General features: G+C 56.6%; 1 protein-coding gene across 1 annotated transcript in view; it reads right to left on the reverse strand.

Annotated features, from left to right (window-relative positions):
- LOC125627177 (unconventional myosin-Vb) overlaps nucleotides 1–17,568 on the reverse strand; it is a 56,919-nt gene extending 39,351 nt beyond the window's left edge. The window contains exons 1-8 of the mRNA XM_075123147.1: nucleotides 17,442–17,568; nucleotides 14,531–14,641; nucleotides 12,121–12,292; nucleotides 11,454–11,598; nucleotides 6,988–7,144; nucleotides 4,137–4,280; nucleotides 2,068–2,149; nucleotides 830–937 (exon numbers count right to left, since the gene is read on the reverse strand). Of these exons, the coding sequence (XP_074979248.1) occupies nucleotides 830–937; nucleotides 2,068–2,149; nucleotides 4,137–4,280; nucleotides 6,988–7,144; nucleotides 11,454–11,598; nucleotides 12,121–12,292; nucleotides 14,531–14,641; nucleotides 17,442–17,531 (1,009 nt within the window). The 5' untranslated portion in view covers nucleotides 17,532–17,568. The remainder of the gene's footprint in view (nucleotides 1–829; nucleotides 938–2,067; nucleotides 2,150–4,136; nucleotides 4,281–6,987; nucleotides 7,145–11,453; nucleotides 11,599–12,120; nucleotides 12,293–14,530; nucleotides 14,642–17,441) is intronic.
- Between the last annotated feature and the right edge of the window lie 425 nt (nucleotides 17,569–17,993).

Genomic DNA, 17,993 nt, shown 5'->3' on the forward strand with positions numbered 1-17,993 from the left:
TGTGGCCTCTAACTCTGGGCAGCTGCCCACGCCCGGCAGTTCCTATTGCCCAGTGGGACACGTGCCCTCCCATGCCATGGTCACACCCTGTCCTGGTGGCCGTGGTAAGAGGGCAGCGTCCCGCAGCCTGCGATCACTGCAGCTTGCCCATAGCATGCTCTGCGGCATGCTATAGGGGCTAGGAAATGGGGGTGGAGTTCGGAGGAAGACTAGGGACTGGACTACACTTCCCAGTTAGGTGGTCATAAGGTCGAAATAAGCTACCTAATTATGTCAGCGTCTACAACCTTCCTCCTGCAGAGGTAAGTGCCCTACTACCCCGACAGAGCAACTCCGCCTCCAGGCACAAGGCTTATGTCGGTGTAGTAAGGGTGATGCGGTGTGTGTAGACACCGCGTCCCTTACGTTGGCTTCTGACGGTCTTGTCAATTTCATGGCCCCCGCCCAGCTGTCCCCCTTCCCCGGAGGGCTGGGTAAGGAGCCCCAGCAGCCCTCACCCCTGCCGGGAGCCAGTTTTACAGTGACGTTGACAAGGCTCCCCCCGGCCCAGAGAAGCCCCAGGCAGCTTGCCCTCTGGGTCCCAGCGGGGAACTGGTGGGGGCAGCCTGCCAGGGCTCAGAACCATGGATGAGTCATTCCTTAACCACCCACTAGGGGGTTCCTCGTGCCCTCCTCAAACATCAGCCCGACTGAGCCTGGTCTGGCGTGGTCCGGAGACCCCCATGCTCTTAGCAGTGACGATACAAAGCCGGTGGGGACCGTAGCACTGCATTCAAGCCAGCTGCAACCCCCAGCCGGAGGTGGTACCAGGACAGGCAGGGACAGCTACCCAATAGCGAGAAGGCATTTCGCGTGCTCTCCAGGTCAGCAGCGTCATCCGTCGCCTCGAGGTGCGAGCACTGCCCCTGGTTGGTGTAACGGAAGGATTCAGCCCCACCTGCAGGGTTAGAGATGGATCAGCTCCCAGTTAGTTCCCTTCCGCTGTGACGGAGCAAGATCAGCAGAACAGCCGCACGCAAGCCCCACTACCTCTGTCTCTCCTCCCACAGCTTCCCTCAGCTACTGGGGTAGCTATGGCCCTGCTCCCAATCCAGACACGCATCCCCATCCCTTCCCTGGCGGGGCATGGCCAGACACCAGCGCGGAAAGCAGCCACATCCTTGGTGCCAGGCAAGAGCCGAGAGCCCCTTGAAAACAGCTTCTTCAAGATGGCCAGAAGCTGAGCCCCACTGCCGGTCCGGGGAGGGTTTTAGGAATTAGAGATGTGGATCACACACACAAGTTCAAACTTCTTTGCGAGAAGATAAAAAAATGTGTCATCCCCCCTCCCGCAAAATAACCCACCACACTGACGATTTCCAGATAAAATCGTCTGGTGGGCTGAAGGGGAGCCAGGCTCCAGGGGTTCCCACAGCTCCAGAGCCAGCTACCCACGAGTCCCCAGACCTGTGGCAGCCTGTTTAATGGGCTGTCCCAGAACTGGAGACCCTGGAAATCCTGGGGCCCCCAGTCGCCTACCAGGCAGCCTGCCAAGAAGCCAGGCAGACGAGTTGTCAGGAAGCCAGACTGGAAACCAGGCAGCATTGAAACCTGAGGAGCTTTGTCCCAGTTGAACCCCCTCCACAGAAAGTTTTTGATTTAGAACAGGCACATTCCCCCATGGAATAATTGTTTGAGGAGCTTTGCTTATCCCTGTGAACCCAAGCCGTGTGCTGTGTTTCTCCTCTATACACTGCCAAAAGCATTTACCTTTTTAGTTTGCCTGCCATGAATATTGTCCAACCAGCCCCTGGTTCTCATGCTGCGGAACAGGTCATCAATAAAGGAAAAGGTCCCTTTAGCCCCAGAGCCACCCTGGTATCCTCACCTACCCTCTAGGTTCTCCGATCCATCTCCACAGCCCTCGTTTGAGGGGTCCTGTATAGACCCCACCCCAGCCTTGCTGCTTCCCAACTCAGCACCACCCAGAGAGCTGCTGCAGGGACAGTGCATGGGGACAGCTGACTGGGCTCTTGCCCGCACGCTGGCTGCCCAGGGAGGCACTGGTTCTCTGCCTGGGGCACTTACCGAGGCCCAAGCCTTGGAACTCCGGCAGCGTGGCCGACGCACACAGCTGATAGAAGATATGGTAGTTCCTCTCAGCTTTTGCCTGCACAGAGACAAGCAGAACAGCTGGTTTGGGCCAGATTTTCCTGGATCCCTCCCCCTGTTGCTACCTCATCCCTCTGGCTAAAGGAATGCCCAGGCCATGTCAGATACCGCTATCCCCCTCCTCCACAGTAACAAACCCATGCTAGAATGGGTACCTGGCTACCCCATGCTTAGCTGCTGGTTCACATGGAGAATAAGGGCCTACTATAGCTACCAGCTAAGAGTCTCGCCCTGAACTCAAGAAGAGCCTCCTGCTTTTGGAATCGAAGAGTCTGAGTTCAGACTCCCTCCCACTCAAGCAAGAGCTTATGGAAGAGCACTGCAGCCTGGCTACATATCCACATCTTTCAGGTCTGCCTGGATCTCAGGGCATCTCAGCCATCTGCCCGCAGCTCCAGCCAGGAGGGGGGAGATGTAGAAGGCAACAGGGAAGCATTTCTCCAGCTTCCCATTGGAATTTCTGGTCACTGTTTCTGGAATAGACATTTTAAATTAGTTTATTAGCAATATGGTGGATTTTCCCTTTAAAAAATGGAAAGCACATTTTAAAGAGGCTCATTTCCAAAAGTGAAAAGTTAAGTAGAAAAAGGGCGCTTCCCCACCCCCCCAGACAAAAGTGTTTCCTCCTTGAAAAAGTCAGCAAGCCCTCCTGATAAGAGGCAACTAGGTCTTGTTCTTACAGATTTGCTCCCTGGAAGGAGGGTTAAGGTAGCAATTTTGACCCAAAATGGGAGCCTCCTAGCTTAGACACCTGCCTCGGTCGGCCAACAGAGCTCCTCAGCAAAGGGTCTGTGGAACCTCCTTCCCCATGATTGTCTGACGGAGCCTGGATTTGAACTTTCAGTAAGCCAGCAAGGCTCAGCCACTTCCTCCAGCTTTGCCACCGGTGGGAAGTTTGCGGAGGAGGGCATTCATTGGTGTGTTTAACTCACTCACACAAGCTCTGGACGAATCGGTGGTGAAAACCACACACATCCAGGTCCTTTCGGTTGGCACGCTTTGGATGATGGGGTCTTAAATTTCAGTAAATTCTCATGGAAAAGTTATTTCAGGCCTTCCCTTTTTCCAGCTTTACCACAGAAAACAATCAATGATCCTGGGGGCCGTTTAGTTCTCCCCACCCCCATTTTCTTTTCACAAGCGTTGAAGTGAAATAATTAAAAATTAAAAGACTCTCCATGTCCTTTGTTGCGCTGCGTGCAGGGGCAAGAGAGAGGGAGGAAATCACAAGGTCTTCTGTTTCCTGTTGTCAAAAAGGCCCTTTTAACTCTCACGTTTTGGTTCAGGAAGTTTCCTGAAGCTCTAGTCAAGCTGTGGCTGCACAGATCGGGCACGTCAGGGGGCGAGAGGGTATGGAGACGACAGATTAAGACTCAAATGGAGCCTTGCATCTCAGTCAGCAACAATGGTCCCTGCTCAACCTTATATGAGCAAGCAAGGGCCCTGGGGCCAGGGGAGAGAGTGTCCAATAGTCAGAACATGTCATGCGGCTTTACCACCACCTGCCATCCATGCACCCCCCAGCCCTGGGCAGGTCATTGTACCCCCAACCTCATGCCGAGCTCCGTTGCACTGTAGGAGCTCTCCCCCCCCCCCCCCCCCGCACACAGAGCCTAAGGACTTCGGGTAGTATTTGGAGCTGGCATTGAAGTCCAAAGCAGTAGGCAGTGATCAGGTGCGCAGGGATAAGGGGGAAAATGTTGAAGTATATACACCCCCCACACACTCTGCTGCCTCTCAGGCCCTTCCCAGAGTCCAGTTCCTCAGCATGCTCAGAGCCAGAGCCTGGCCAAGGCTGCAGTCCCAGCTCAGACAACAGGAGAATCCAGCGAGCAAGGGAAAGTGCCAGCCACCTTTACGTGGGTCTATAAAGGGGCTTTGCTTACCCTGCTTCAAGAGCTGGACTGTCACCTGGTCAGTGATACCCTGGGCTGCAGTGCCCTAGCCAGCTGGTGTGTATACCCCCTCCCCTGCACGGTGCCCACCTGGAAGGTGAGGCGGGATTTCTCCAGCAGGTAGGTTTTCATGGCGGCCCCGACAATGCGATACTCATGGCTGAAGCAGATTTCCACATATTTCCCAAAGCGGCTGCTGTTGTCGTTCCTGGTGGTCTTGGCATTTCCAAAAGCCTGATTGGGAAGGGAAATGGTGCTTAGCCTTAGATCTCCGAGTGCCTAGCCAAGGAGCCGCCTTACTCCCATTTTACAGGTGGGGAAACTGAGGCAGGCTGGTATGGGACTTTCCCGGGGTTACCCAGCAGGTCAGTGGCAGAACTGGGAACACAGCCTAAGTCTCCTGAGTTTTAGTCCAGTGCCCTGCCCACTGGGCCACAGTGTAGAGTGGGTCTATGCACACACCCCTGCCTCCACCCATGCTGAGGGAACTGGGATTGTTTAGTCTGCAGAAGAGAAGAATGAGGGGGGATTTGTTAGCTGCTTTCAACTACCTGAAAGGGGGTTCCAAAGAGGATGGATCCAGACTGTTCTCAGTGGTAGCGGATGACAGCACAAGGAGTAATGGTTTCAAGTTGCAGTGGGGGAGGTTTAGGATTGGATATTAGGAAAAAAATTCACTAGGAGGGTGGTGAAGCACTGGAATGAGTTACCTAGGGAGGTGGAGGAGTCTCCTTCCTTAGAGGTTTTTAAGGTCAGGCTTGACAAAGCCCTGGCTGGGTTGATTTAGTTGGGGATTGGTCCTGCTTTGAGCAGGGGGTTGGACTAGATGACCTCCTGAGGTCCTTTCCAACCCTGATATTCTATGATCATACCTGGGACCACACATAGGTGGCAGGTACAGGGCTGATCAGCCTGCAAGCCCTGAGCTCTCTCCCTTCCTAGCTGTGTTTGCAGTGAGAAGGCTGGCATGGGGCATGCCTTAGGGAGTGTTCCCCAAACAGTGGGTCCTGACCCTCCAGTGGTCATGGGAAGGTTCTAGATGGGTCACAAACCTGGTGCAAAGGGGAGGGGGTGGGTCACAGTGGCAGCTCCTGTCCCACTGATCTGGGCCCAGCTCCCTGCTCCTGGCAGACTGGGTCACAGCATCACTCTTATGGCCCGGCCACCCAAGCCGTTACGACAAGGGGCAGCTGGGCCAAACCTGCCGCGATACTGCAGCCCATATTGAGCCGGGCCCAGATCTGCAGGACAGACTTGCTCTCCAACACGTGCAATTGCAAAGAGAAAACGCAGCTGGTGGGTCGCCTTCGTTACACATTCGGGAACCGCGGCTCTAGGGCCTGGTGCCCTCAGGAGACCTCACTGCAGCAGCCTGGAGCCCAGGCAGCAAGGAATCCTGCCGAGAGGCGTGTAGAAACGGGGCATCAGTGCAAGACAGGCTGAGCACTGAATGAGGCCGGGGCTACCTGCTCCCTAAGATCCAGACAGAGACAGCCTCCCTTGGAGGAGAGGGGCTGGGAGCACAGAGGTGAACTGTGCCCCGATCAAGGTGTGCGCAGAGAGATGGGTCTGGTGGGATCAGAAGAGTCTTTGGGATGCCGAGTGGTCCCCAGACACCCTCGCCCAGCCCCACGAAGCATTGTCAAGACACTGGATGCAGCCAGCAGGGCCCGTGGGGAAGAGCCCAACTGCCATCGAAGCAGCCGACAGAAACAGGGGAAAAGGCACTTCCAGCTGCCTCCCTTGCAAGTGCCAACCTCATTCTGCCTTTGGGTGGGTCAGGGCAACTGGCAGGGCTCCCATCCTGTGGGCTGCATAACTGGCTCCCATCCTGTGGCTCAGCGGGCTTCCAGGCAGAGACCCCCTGCCCTGCAGATTTCCTCTTGCTCTTACGCCACCCATTGCTGGGGGGCCTCATTCCCACCCCCGTTCGGCCTGCAGGGGAAGCCCCTCCATGCTGACGGACCTTGGGACGGAGAGGCCTTCTGAGGTCCCATGCGCAGCCAACCACACCACAGCTCTGTGCTCTGCCTTCCCGATACAGGCGCATGGACGGCCCTGCCCGCTAGCTACAGTGGGGGGAGCCGAGGGGATAGACATGGGGAGATTCGCTTCACCCTGCCCTCCCCCGCACCCTCAGAGGGCCTCAGGGTGGGGAGGTCTCTTTCTATCCCCCGGCTGTGGGAGCTGTCCACTTCCCTCACCTTGGGACCCAGAGGCCCAGCCCTACAGCTGCAGTCACTTCCCAAGGCAGGGGGTGGGATTCCCCATCTCCCACTAGGAGCAGAGAGGGGAGGGGAAGAACCCAGGCAGGCTGGGAACTGCAGCTCCAGACATGGTGCACCATAGGAGGGGAGCAGAGAGCTGCCTCCTCAGAGCAGGATTTCCTCCCTCCCCGCCAGCCAGCCGACAGGCCCAAGTTCAGCAGCGCGGAGCACAGCGAGGGAAAAGGAAGCAGGAAAACGAGGAATGCCAGGCCCCCCGCCAGGCTGCTCTGCAGAGATCCCCTCCCTCAGCCCCTTGAGGGGCAATACTGTGCCAAGGACAGCTGCACAGCAGCCTGCTCAGCGGGGGCAGGAGGCGAATCTCGCTCCAGGTCAAGCCTGGATCTATGGGGCACCTCTGCCCGCGAGGAGCCTCTGTGGCAGGGGAGCAGCCAGCCTTCCAGCTGGATCCACCTCCGCTGCCTCCCGAGGGCATTCCTGCAGCCCCAAGGGACCTGTGCAGCCAAGGAAGCCCATGAGCAGGAGAGGGAGCCCTCGATATCCTAGTCTCAGCTAGGAACGGGAGTCCCCACACCCAACCCGGCAGCCCTCTAGGAAGCTCTCAGCCATTTGGCGAGCAGACAGATTCCTCCCCCTGTCAGACAGCGGATCTGGAGCAACCATCCCTGCTTCTTCCCTCCCCTCTGGCATGACCAGGAGAGGCTAGCAGCACCTACCTCCATGATGGGGCTCGAGGCCAGCACCTTCTCCTCCATGCTGGAGTCACCCAGGGATCCCCCAACCATGGCAAAGTACCGCATGGCATATTTGGCCGATGCCGTCTTGCCAGCACCCGACTCGCCGCTGATGATCAGCGACTGGTTTTTGTTGTTCCTGTGGGAGGCAACGGGAGCCCATCACGATGGGAGCTCAGCAAGGGCAGAGACTCAGCAGGAAGTTGCCCTCTTTAGTGATGGCTGAACCGCCAGACGATAAGGGGCACAGCTGGGAAAGTCCCCCACAAACATGGAGGTTTCTCCCAGCCCTGAGTTGGCTCTGGATGTCCCATGGGATCTCCCAGGTGTGGCTGGGCCAGGGGTGCCCTGAGGGCCCCATCTGGCCTTTCGCAGTTGAGTTAGGACAGGCAGCAAAGTAGAGTCAGGGTGGAGCGGGGGATGAAGGCTGACATGGGCTGTTTAAGTGCAGGCTCAGGCTGGGTCTGAACCGGCCTTAGCACTCTGGGGCCACGGAGGAGCCTGGTGCACCAGGGAAATTCAGCCAGTTTGACTCACCCATCTAATGGGGAGGGAGAGATGGATTCTGGTTCCCCTGCTGGGGAGGCTCAGCACCGCAATCCCATATGGGGGTTGAGAAGGGGCCAACCCTCAGCATTTCCCTACTCCCCTCTAAGGAGAAGCATTGAGCGGCTTTTCTTGGACAGGGGAGTTTTCAGACAGACCCTTCCTCGCGGGGTTGGGTTTTAAGTGACGCTCAGCAGCGCTCCAGCCCCACACATGGCAGGAGCCAGCCACACACATCCTGCCACCACTCTTCTGCTTAGCAGAGACAAATGCAGATTCACCAGGGAGCTCACCCTCCCCACCTGTTTCCACCACCCTGGCTGGGAGCCAGCCCCAGGGAGCACTGGGTTTTATTTTAAAAGACAGCTGCTCCTGGCTCAAGCAGCCCCTTCCTTCCCCCACCACGATGCCTCAAGAGGGGCTTTGTTCCCATCCCTCTCCCCAGTAGCTGGAGGAGAGCAGGCATCTGCCTCGCATACAGCCATTAGCAAGTGCCAGCCTCACCTGGCCATTCCCCACAGCCATGCCGAGCATGGAACTTGGCACAGACTGGGGGAAGCAAGCAGCGGGGCATGCATGGAGAGCATTGCTTACACATGGACACTCCTCCAGGAGCTGCCGAGGAGCCAGGGGTCCTTCTGAGGCAGTTAAGAGGCTGGGCTGGCAGGGGCGGTTCTAGGGAGTTTATTCTGTCTCACCTCAACATGGTTAGCCAGCTGCTTGGTTGATTCACCCCCAGTTCTCTGGGGCCCCATGCAGAGGTGACCCCATGTGGACGGTGGTGTGTACTGAACCAACACTGAGGTTGGGCCCTGGGCTTTCCCACATCAGGCCACCAGCTCCACTGATCAGAGATGAAACACTCTGGAGAGCCTGCAGCCGCAGACGCTTGTCTTAGGGGGTGTCTACACAGGAGCAGGAGGCGAGGTTCCCAGCTCAGGCAGACATCCCCACGCTAGCTCAGATTGACTTGGGCGCTAAGGATAACAATGCAATGGCACAAGTGGTGGGATGGGTTAGCCACCCCCTCCCCACAAACACAATCTCAGCTGAAGCCCTAGGTGTTGTGACAGAGTTCCTCCTCTGCCCTGGTGGGTCCTGTGCTTATTGGCGGATTTGCTCGCCTCAGAGGTTCACAGCAGCCCTCAGTTTGGCCACTTTCATGGCTCAAATCTACCGTTCACTCAGTTAGCCTCATCGCTGGCCAGCATGGGGAAAGGAAGAACAATCCCCGCAGTCTCTGCTGATCCACCTAGTGGATCGGGGAACAGGCCAGAGATCTTCCCCTCTGGTGGAACCCACAGTCCAGGTCAACTCCTCCGGTATCAAGTAGGGAGTTGGGGGATGGAAGGAACCTGGGCCCGCCCTTACTCCAGGTTCCAGCCCAGGGCCCTGTGGGTTGCAGCTGTCTACAGTGGCTCGCAGCTGTCTACAGTGGCTCACGTGACAGCTGCAACTCCCTGGGCTACTTCCCCATGGCCTCCTCCTAACCTTCTTTATTCTCACCACAGGACCTTCCTTCCTCCTGATGTCCAATAATGCTTGTACTCCTCAGTCCTCCAGCAGTACGCCTTCTTGCTCCCAGCTCCTCGCACACACACCACAAACTGAAGTGAACTCCATTTTAAGCCCAGGTGCCCTGATTAGCCTGCCTTAATTGATTCTGGCAGCTTCTTGATTGGCTGCAGGTGTTCTAATCAGCCTGTCTGCCTTAATTGTTTCCAGAAAGTTCCTGATTGTTCTGGAACCTTCCCTGTTACCTTACCCAGGGGAAAGGGATCTACTTAACCTGGGGCTAATATATCTGCCTTCTAGCACCTTCCTGTAGCCATCTGGCCCAACCCTGTCACATAACATACATGGGGCAGCCACCCCAGCCATGGCTACCCACTATATTTAGTAGGCTGGCTTGGTCAGAGTTAGCATGGGTACATCTCCCCCGCAGGAAGTGACACCTACACTGGAGATGTACCTTGAAAGCAGACACTCCTGCGCCTCCCTCTAGAACAGGGTAGCATGAACTAGCTTCAACCCCCCCACAGCCTGAGCTTCACGTACATCAGCACACATGGAAGCCATCAGAGCTGAGTCATTTAAGGGTCCTCAAACCACGTGTCGTGTGCCCATCCCCAGACTGATCAGCTCCATATGCTTCAAGGGAAGAGACGGAAGGCCAAGGAACCAGTTTGTTTTGCAGCAATTTCTTTAGACTTTCGCATCCACACATATGATCCATTCTAGAGGACTTTAACAGAGCCACTGGCCCAAACAGAATGGGTCTCCCACTATTAAATTCTGGAGAGAGAAATTTTTAGGGGTCCCCCACTGGTTCCATTCTAGTCAGGTCTATGGGATTTCTCCAGAGGGAACTGCTCTGCTGCTCATCAGTCTTACCCCAGCTGAGCCACGCGCTGGACCTTTTCGGAGGCATTAGGCTGGGATTTTCAGAAAGGCAGATGCTCGGCTTCAACTGCCCTTCAGCCTCTGAGAACCCGGCCAGATCTCTCCACCATGCTTCCATGCTCTGTGCTGCTCAACCGGGCCACCACAAGCTCCTCCCATTGGCCAGGGTTGGGCAATGCCCCCACAGGATCGTTCCGGGGTGCCATCCTGCCACGTTCCAGGCCCTTGGACTCAGTTTTGCCTCCTCCCTGCCATCTTTCCAGCATCTCAACACTCCTCCCCGAACCCAGTTTCACATCATATTCTGAGCTGCTCAGAGCAATTGAACAAGGAAACAGACATTCCCTGGCACCCCCCGCGCCTCCGGCCAGGATTCCTGACCTTTAAGGTTACTTGAGATCTGTAATGGGGTGGCACCCACCTCTCGCAAGTGCCCCCTGGTGGGGCACGTGTGCACCTGCAGTTTTTATCCACTCACCGTGCCCCCTGTTGGCCGCTGCATTTGTCAGGAGGGTCTTTGGCAACTCAGCCCTCTGGCCAAGCCAAACTCTGTCCATGGATTAAACAAACCCCTTCTGGGGTACACAGTCCCAAGCGTCCCCAATGTCCTGCAGCCCTCCCTGGGCTCAGTCTTTAACTAGCCCAGCAGGGCCCATCACAGTACTGCTTGGTCCAGCTAGGTTGCAAGGCTCCTACTCTGGAACTGAGCAGCACCCCAAGGGCTTCTTCCCTGAGGACTCCTTGTCCCTACTCGAGTCCTCAGTGACTCCAGTCTTCCTGCTGAGTCACCCCTTTTGGGCTCAGTTCACCGACCACAGCTCCCCACTGAGTCAGCCCCACCCCTTCCCTGGGGTGCCGCAGTTCTAATTCCCTTCCTTGGGGCATAGCCACTTGCCCTGGTCCCACCCACTGCTCTGGGCCCCAAACCAGGGACCCTTTAAGCCCTGTGCTGCGTCCCTTCACTAATCGCTGCTCAACATTTCCCTTGGCCACTTCCCCACAGCCCCTCTTAGCGGAGTCCCATCAGCCAGCCAGGAGCCACTCTCAGGCTCCCCTTGTCCCTGTCTAGCAGACTCATGTGCCCAGCCCCTGCAGCCAGCCAGGAGCACCTCAGCCTCCCCCAGTCCCTGCCAGCAGACAACTCACACTGGCCTGCAGCTCCTTTTATATGAGCCTACTGGGCCTGGATTGGCTACATCCCACATGGCCTCTCTAGGCAGCTTGGAGGACCCTCTCCACTGCCCTTTTCTGGGGCAGGGCATGGCAGGAACTTGAAGCCTACTGCACCCCATCACAAGATCCCAACACCCAACATAACTTAAGTCCCCTTTGTAGCTAATCAGCAACAATAGCCCATCCCTGGGGCGATACAGCTCGGAAGGACCCGGGGTCCAGAGAATCAGGGGGTTCTTCTGCACCAATCACTCCAGCAGGACAAGGAGCCAGTACGGGATGCGTACGTCAGCATCCCGGGCGCAGCCTGCCGCAGCTCTGCTCACCTGGACATCTGCTTGTACGCATCCTCGGCCACAGCGAAGATGTGGGGGTCCATGTCACCCATGTTCTGGCCGCTGTAGGCATAGATAACTGGCTCCTCGTAGATGGGCAGCTGCTTGTAAGGGTTGATGGCAATGAGGATGATACCTGGGGGCAGGAGGGAGGACATTCAAACCCAGCCAGGAGCGGAGGGGCGGGGCAGGAGACACTGAGGGGGATCCCCCACCCCAGCACCTCAGATGAAGCTCGGCGAGGGGAGGGCGCACCGGGGAAGGGGCATTTGAGCTAGCACTGAAGTGAGCCATGGCAGTTATTTGATGTGCATGGCCATCTCGCTAACATGGCCATCACTGGGGTATTGGTATGAGCCTCAATACCATCCCCCTCCAGCTGCCATTTTACAGCAGGCAGGGCTAGGAGACAGAGGAGACCGCTCATCCCAAGAAGAGGGGGAGGCTCATTTGTAGAGGGCCAGAAAGCGGTGACCATGTCTGGTCTCAGGTCAGTTGGAAAGCCAGGCAGGGAACCCAGGTGTCCGACTCCCGTCTCCCCTCCTCCAGCCACTGGACCCTGCCCCCTAGGGAGCGCGGCGGGTTACCGAGCTCAAGGACTCCCAGGCACAGAAGAGTCCCGGGAGAACCTGCTCTAGCCCAGTGACCAGGCACTCACCGCAGTAGGTGTAGATGGTGTTGGTCTCCAGGAAGCGAGCCCTGAGCGTGTGCAGCACAGCCGGCTCGTGGAGGTAGCTCAGGGCCACCAGGTCGTTCTCTCCCGACAAGTAGTCGGGGTTGCGCAGGAAGGGCAGCTGGGGGCACTGGGGGTCGAGGGGGTAGGTAGATTCCTGTCGTGGGGAAGGAGGCCAAGGGAGAACAGCTGAGCTTGCTGAAGCCAGCGCCCTCAGCCTGGGAACAGGGTTAGTCACCGTTCTAGCGGCCCAGCCCGGAAGGCACTTGGAGGCTTCCTACGGAGCCAGGCTGGGTCACCCCCATGCAGCAGCAGCTGCTCTCCCCAGCCCAGACCGGTAGTGCCCCCCAATCCCCTGCCACGTGTCCTCTAAGCCACGGCCACCACACCAGACAGTGCTGCGCAGGGTGGGTGGGAAGCCAACCCTTCGTCCTGCAGAAGGGGCTGAGGCTCCTCATGATGGAGAGGAGCCAGTTCACCCTGCCGGGAAGAACTTCTCCCTCCAGTGCACCAGGTGAGGGGTTAGTTCAGCAAAGCGGGCATTTGCCTGTTCCCAAGGCTGTCTGCTAGGACAGTCGGGGAGGCTGGACGGATGAGCAGGCTGGGCTGCTGCCCTGCATACCAGTGTGCGAGGAACAGGTGCGAGGAAGCCCAAGTTAGTCATGACTAGGGCCCTACCAAATTTACAGCCATGAAAAAAAAAAATGCACGACTGACCGTGAAATCTGGTCTTTTGTGTGCTTTTACCCAATACTATACATGTTGTATCACGGAGAAGACCAGTGTTTCTCAAATTGGGGGTTCTGACCCAACAGGGAGTTGCAGGGGGATCGCAAGGTTATTTTGGGGGAGGTCACGGTATTGCCACCCTTACTTCCGTGCTGATTTCAGAGCTGGGTGGCTGGAGAGCAGCAGCTGCTTGCTGGGTGCCCAGCCCTGAAGGCAGCGCCTGGCCAGCAGCCGTGCAGAAAGGTGGCGATATTGTACCAGGCCACCCTTGCATCTGCAGGGCTGCTGGCGGGGGCTCTGCCTTCAGAGCTGGGTGGCTGGAGAGCCGCGGCTGCTGGCCAGGTGCCCAGCTCTGAAGGCAGAGCCCCCGCCAGCAGCCCTGCAGATGCAAGGGTGGCAGGGGGCTGCAGTATTGCTAAAAAACCCTCCTTTTCGGGTCAGGACCCCGACAATTACAACATCCTGAAATTTCAGACTTAATTTGCTGCAATCATGAAATTTACTATTTTTAAAATCCTAGGACCCCGTGAAATTGACCATGAATTTGGTAGGGACCCAGCCACGAGTCATCAGCATCTGCTTCATCCAAGTTATGCTTTGAGGCACTTGCTACAGCTTAGATGCCAGAAGCCTCTGAGCAGCCTCCAAGCCATTGGCGGTGACCCTGTGGCGGTGAAGCCAGGCAGAGTCATGGCTTGTCCTGGGCACGGCCAGGCCGCCCGGCCAGGCTTACGATTCTGTCACGGAAGTGGTGACTTTGAATCAAGTCGGTTGCAGCTTGGAAATGGCGGCAAACATGTTTGAGACGGCCCCGCAAGCAGAGGGGGCTTTGCAACCTGGCGCACGGGGTCCCAATGCCACAGACATTTGGCCGGGCCACCCCTCCGCAGTTGGAGGCGGACGGGCGGACAGGCCAAATCTGAGCGGCACCGTAGTGCGAGCCCGGGCGCTAGGTGCAATGCCCAGAGCCAGGCCCAGCCCCACAGGACAGGAGCTGCTGCAGTGGGGTGAACTCGCTCTCCAAACCCACCCTCATCGCCCGCACTACACTCGTGTACACTGATGTAGTGAGAACAACGCCAGGCGGGGACCTTCCTGCGACCACCTGAAGTACACGGGCACGTTAGGCATCGCCAGCAAGGGGCGGGGGGCCAGAGCAGCGCCCGTGCTTGGCAGAGGGGAACGCGCTCGCTGGGGGTGGGTTGGAGGACAGATGCCAGTTCCGTGAGGAGACCAGGCACTCCCCATCCTGTCGGAAGCTGCCCGAGCACCAGCCCCCCAGTCGCAGCAGGACATGGAGCTCCAGGAAGCCCTAGGAGAGCCGTCTGCTGCCAAGCTCTGCAGAAGCCATTCCCAACCCAAGGAAAGGGCCTTTGCCAGCCAGTGCCCAGACCAACTGGGCAGGCAACTGACCCTCCGTAGGACAGAGCTCCACCCCCGACCACAGCAGCCCCGGTTGTTTCTATTTACCCAAACTAACACCCGGTCAGTGCCCACTCATCTGCATTGCACTGGCCAACGGTATGGATCTTGGACTGCTCCCACCCCAGGGAGCTACAGTAACTTAGAACACAGTCTTCCCCCCCTGCCCTGTGCACTGGAGTTAGGGGAAGGCTGGGGGTGCCACCTACTCAGCCCCGCAAGGCCAGAAGGCTCCCTGCCTTACCGAGCCATCTTCCAGTCGGAGATGGAGGAAGCCGTCTCCTTCCTCGTAGCCCCTGGTCAGTTCTGCAGATTTCCAGACTTCCAGGCAGTCAGGGATCCACACCCGGGTGCCCTACAGGAAAAGCAGGGGGGCGGAAGCACAGAAACGAGACAAGCAGCTGCCATCAGACACAAGGGAAAAACAGGGCTTCTTCCGCTGAGCCCCTCCCCTGGCGGCTGTGCCAGGTGCAGACCTCCCTCACCCTTCCAGGCTGAATGAGGTGGCGTGGGAGAATGAGTGGAGGGGTGCCAAGGTATGGAGAGGCGACCTCTTCACCCAGCTACAAGTCACTTGGGATCCCAGCTGTGCTCTCCGCTGGCCATTTCTGGGGTTGGAAGGTGGCACAGGGAGACTTGGCAGGGCAGGGGATGGGATGGTAGCAGTCACTTGAGTTCCTGCAGCGGAGAGGGGACGAGAACTGGCCAGTGGGAGAATCGCTCACCTGGCAGGCTTAGGCTAGGACATTCAGCCTCTTCCATTGGCTTTGTCCTTAGGGCTCTGGCAGCTGAAACTTTGGTGGTTCACAGCTTCGTTCCATGCTGTTAATGCCCCCTCAGAGCTCAGTTCAGCTACCAATGATGCACGGATAAGAGCCCAGCTTTGCACCCTTCCCACGCCCTGGCTGGCCAAGGCTGCAGGAGGGTCGGCCCTGCCGGCTGTGACCAGATGATCCATCTGACATGAGCCAAGGGGCTGCACTTTCTGCATCCACTCAGGTGGGGGAAGCCACTTGCTCCATGACCGGCTCTCGGGGCAAATCTCTTACAACACTGGGGAACAGCAAGGACCAGCTCTCAGGCTGCAACCCATGAAGAAACCCTCTCCCCAGCTGCCAGTTTGCATACAAAAGCCCTTCCCAGCACCTGCAGGGAACCAAGCCAGTCACTGCAGACAGACCTCTCCCCCACACCCAGCCCTATTCGAGGGGGGGGAGGGGTATTGGCTGCACCAGGGCATGTCCAGACAGATGGAGGGGCCTAGCAAAGCACTCTGTTACTCCAGATCTGCAGGGAGTCACTGGGACTAAGTCTGTGCAGGCAGGGGGCCTGCTGACCCCAGACCAACCCACAGAGCAGGAACACAAAATGCCTTTGAGACCAAGAGGCAAAGCCATTTTGGAGCAGAGCACAAAGGAGGAACGGCCAAGCAGCCTGGGCCAACCGCAGCGGTGTCCCATGGTTCAGAGGCCTGAGCACATGCAATGGCCAATGTACAACTGCAATGCAGACTCCTGGATTCTGTTCTGCCAAGGGGAGTCACCTGGGGAGATGGACATGTGGGACTGAAGGGCCATGGGAAGTGCTGTGGAGTGGCTAAAGTCAGAGATTGTGCCAAGAGCACAGAACAGACAGGCCTCTGGGTTCTCTTAAAATCAGAGCTCAGATCTGAGGCCTGACTTGGCCCTGAAATTCTCATGCGCCAACATCTGAGCAGCCGCCTTCCCAGCAGAGGGTCCGCCAAGGCAGCTGCGACTTAGCCTCTCCCCGCTAGACTGCAGCACCCCGCTGTCAAATGCTGCCTTGGACTGGTGCGCACCCAACTGGGTGGTTTGAGAGGAGAAAAGTTCTAGTGTGTTTGTTTTGCAGTTTCACTGACCTCCACTGTCCCAGCCCCAAAGAGTTCGGTGTATGCTCACAAGCTTGTTTCTCACACCAACAGAAGTGGGTCCAATAAAAGATATTCCCTCCCCCACCTTGTCTCTCGAATACCTGGGACCAACACGGCTACAACACTGCATTCAGAGGCATGCGTCAGGCCCCCCAGATTGTGAGTTCTTAAATAGATATGGGCTTTTTATTTGCCTTTTGGTCACATTTTCAATCTTCTCTGCAACCATAAGGGCTAGAAACTCACTTTGAAAAGAAAGGCGGAGATTCTCCTCTGTTCCCAGGATTCCAGGAACTGGGGCTTTAAGGAGGTCAAATATTGCAAGGCTTGCAATAAAGCAACAAGAACCAGCCACACTTGTTTCTGGGTTAGGCAGCTTAGTTCCCCTGCGTGGCAAGGGTCACCCCTGCATTTGCCTCCTTGGTTTCTGCAGCTTTTCCAGTTTTATTGGATTGCCTGCCGAGAAGACTTCTTTACAGCACACTCGCCTGATTCTCTTCCCCCAGGTTTCAGGCAAACCTCACTCGATATCTAGACAGTGTTCACTAAGGCGTGTTAAACGGCAACAATGCAAGTCCTAGATTTGGCAACAGGCTCTTTGTCAGAGCAACGCTCCAGGTTCAGTTAGCAAGAGATGCTAGGGTTGGAGGACCACAAGGAAAGGAGACACCTGCTAGAATACCAGCCCTGCCTTAGGTCCTGAGCACACTTGTGCCAGCATTTGCTTGGGGGGGGGTCCCCTCAAACTTGGGAGACATGTTCTAAACAAAAATTCCCATCTGAACCTCAGAAAAGCACCGTTAAAATAGCCCATAAGTTTCGTTTCAGCTAGTATTGCCCCAGGGGAGCCCCTGATACATAGAAGAGACCAATTAGTATCAAGCAGGTCATTATAAGAGATTCATCTATATGTTATCAATTTATTACTCTAATTTCTCATAGCATCATCTTTCATTCACCTTTCAGCCATAAGCTCTTACTCCTTGTAAGGGAATTGCACGCAGGCTTTCAGTGAGGCCCAGGAAAGACTGTTTAGTTCTTGCCATTTTCTAATACAGAAAGATCAGCAGGTTGGATGGGGGACGGGGGGTTACACGGGGTTGTTTCAACCCAAAGCTCTTTGTAACCTTTACTCTCCGTGAGGTGGTGTCAGGAAATGAGTCAGGGGAGACACGGCTGTCCGACCGACCGACGGCTGGCACAAACAGGACAACACGAGTGCTTTCACTTAAAGCTAAAACCTTACTTAGTCTCAAACACTTACACACGTCTGCAGCAGGTTAGTAAAACACCCCCAACCCTCGATAATTCCTGAAGCAGAGTGTGGCTCTCGAGTGGCACAGCGGCAGCCCATCTGCCAGTGGGGAACACAAGATGCATCCAGAGGGAGAGTCCAGTCCCCAAGCGTCCCACTACCTCAAACTTTCCCCCTTATTTATACATTAGTAATAGAATGACATGCCCCTTAAAGAAAAAACTTGTCAAGCGACCAGTGAAACTGCTTAAGCAAGAGGTTCCTAATTATTGATTAACCAGGTGTGGGTTTTTCCCCAGAGTCTGCAGCCTTGAGACCCCAATAGACATTCCTGGGGCACATCCTGCTCTTCTAAAATGCATGTATCGGCAACCTCAACACAATTCTTAACAGGAAGGACACGGGGTCAAGCTGCTCTTTCTGTGGCACTCAAAACCCCCTCCCCTCCTGCCTTGGTCAAGCTGAGTTTGCTACATGGCCACTTTATGGCCTGCTGACTTGGCTGCTTTTAGCAAAAAGCCATAGCGGTTTCAGGCACTTTACTGGTTTGCTGACTTCTCC

Source organism: Caretta caretta, chromosome 25 (genome assembly GCF_965140235.1).
Source record: "Caretta caretta isolate rCarCar2 chromosome 25, rCarCar1.hap1, whole genome shotgun sequence".
Taxonomy (NCBI): domain Eukaryota; kingdom Metazoa; phylum Chordata; order Testudines; family Cheloniidae; genus Caretta; species Caretta caretta.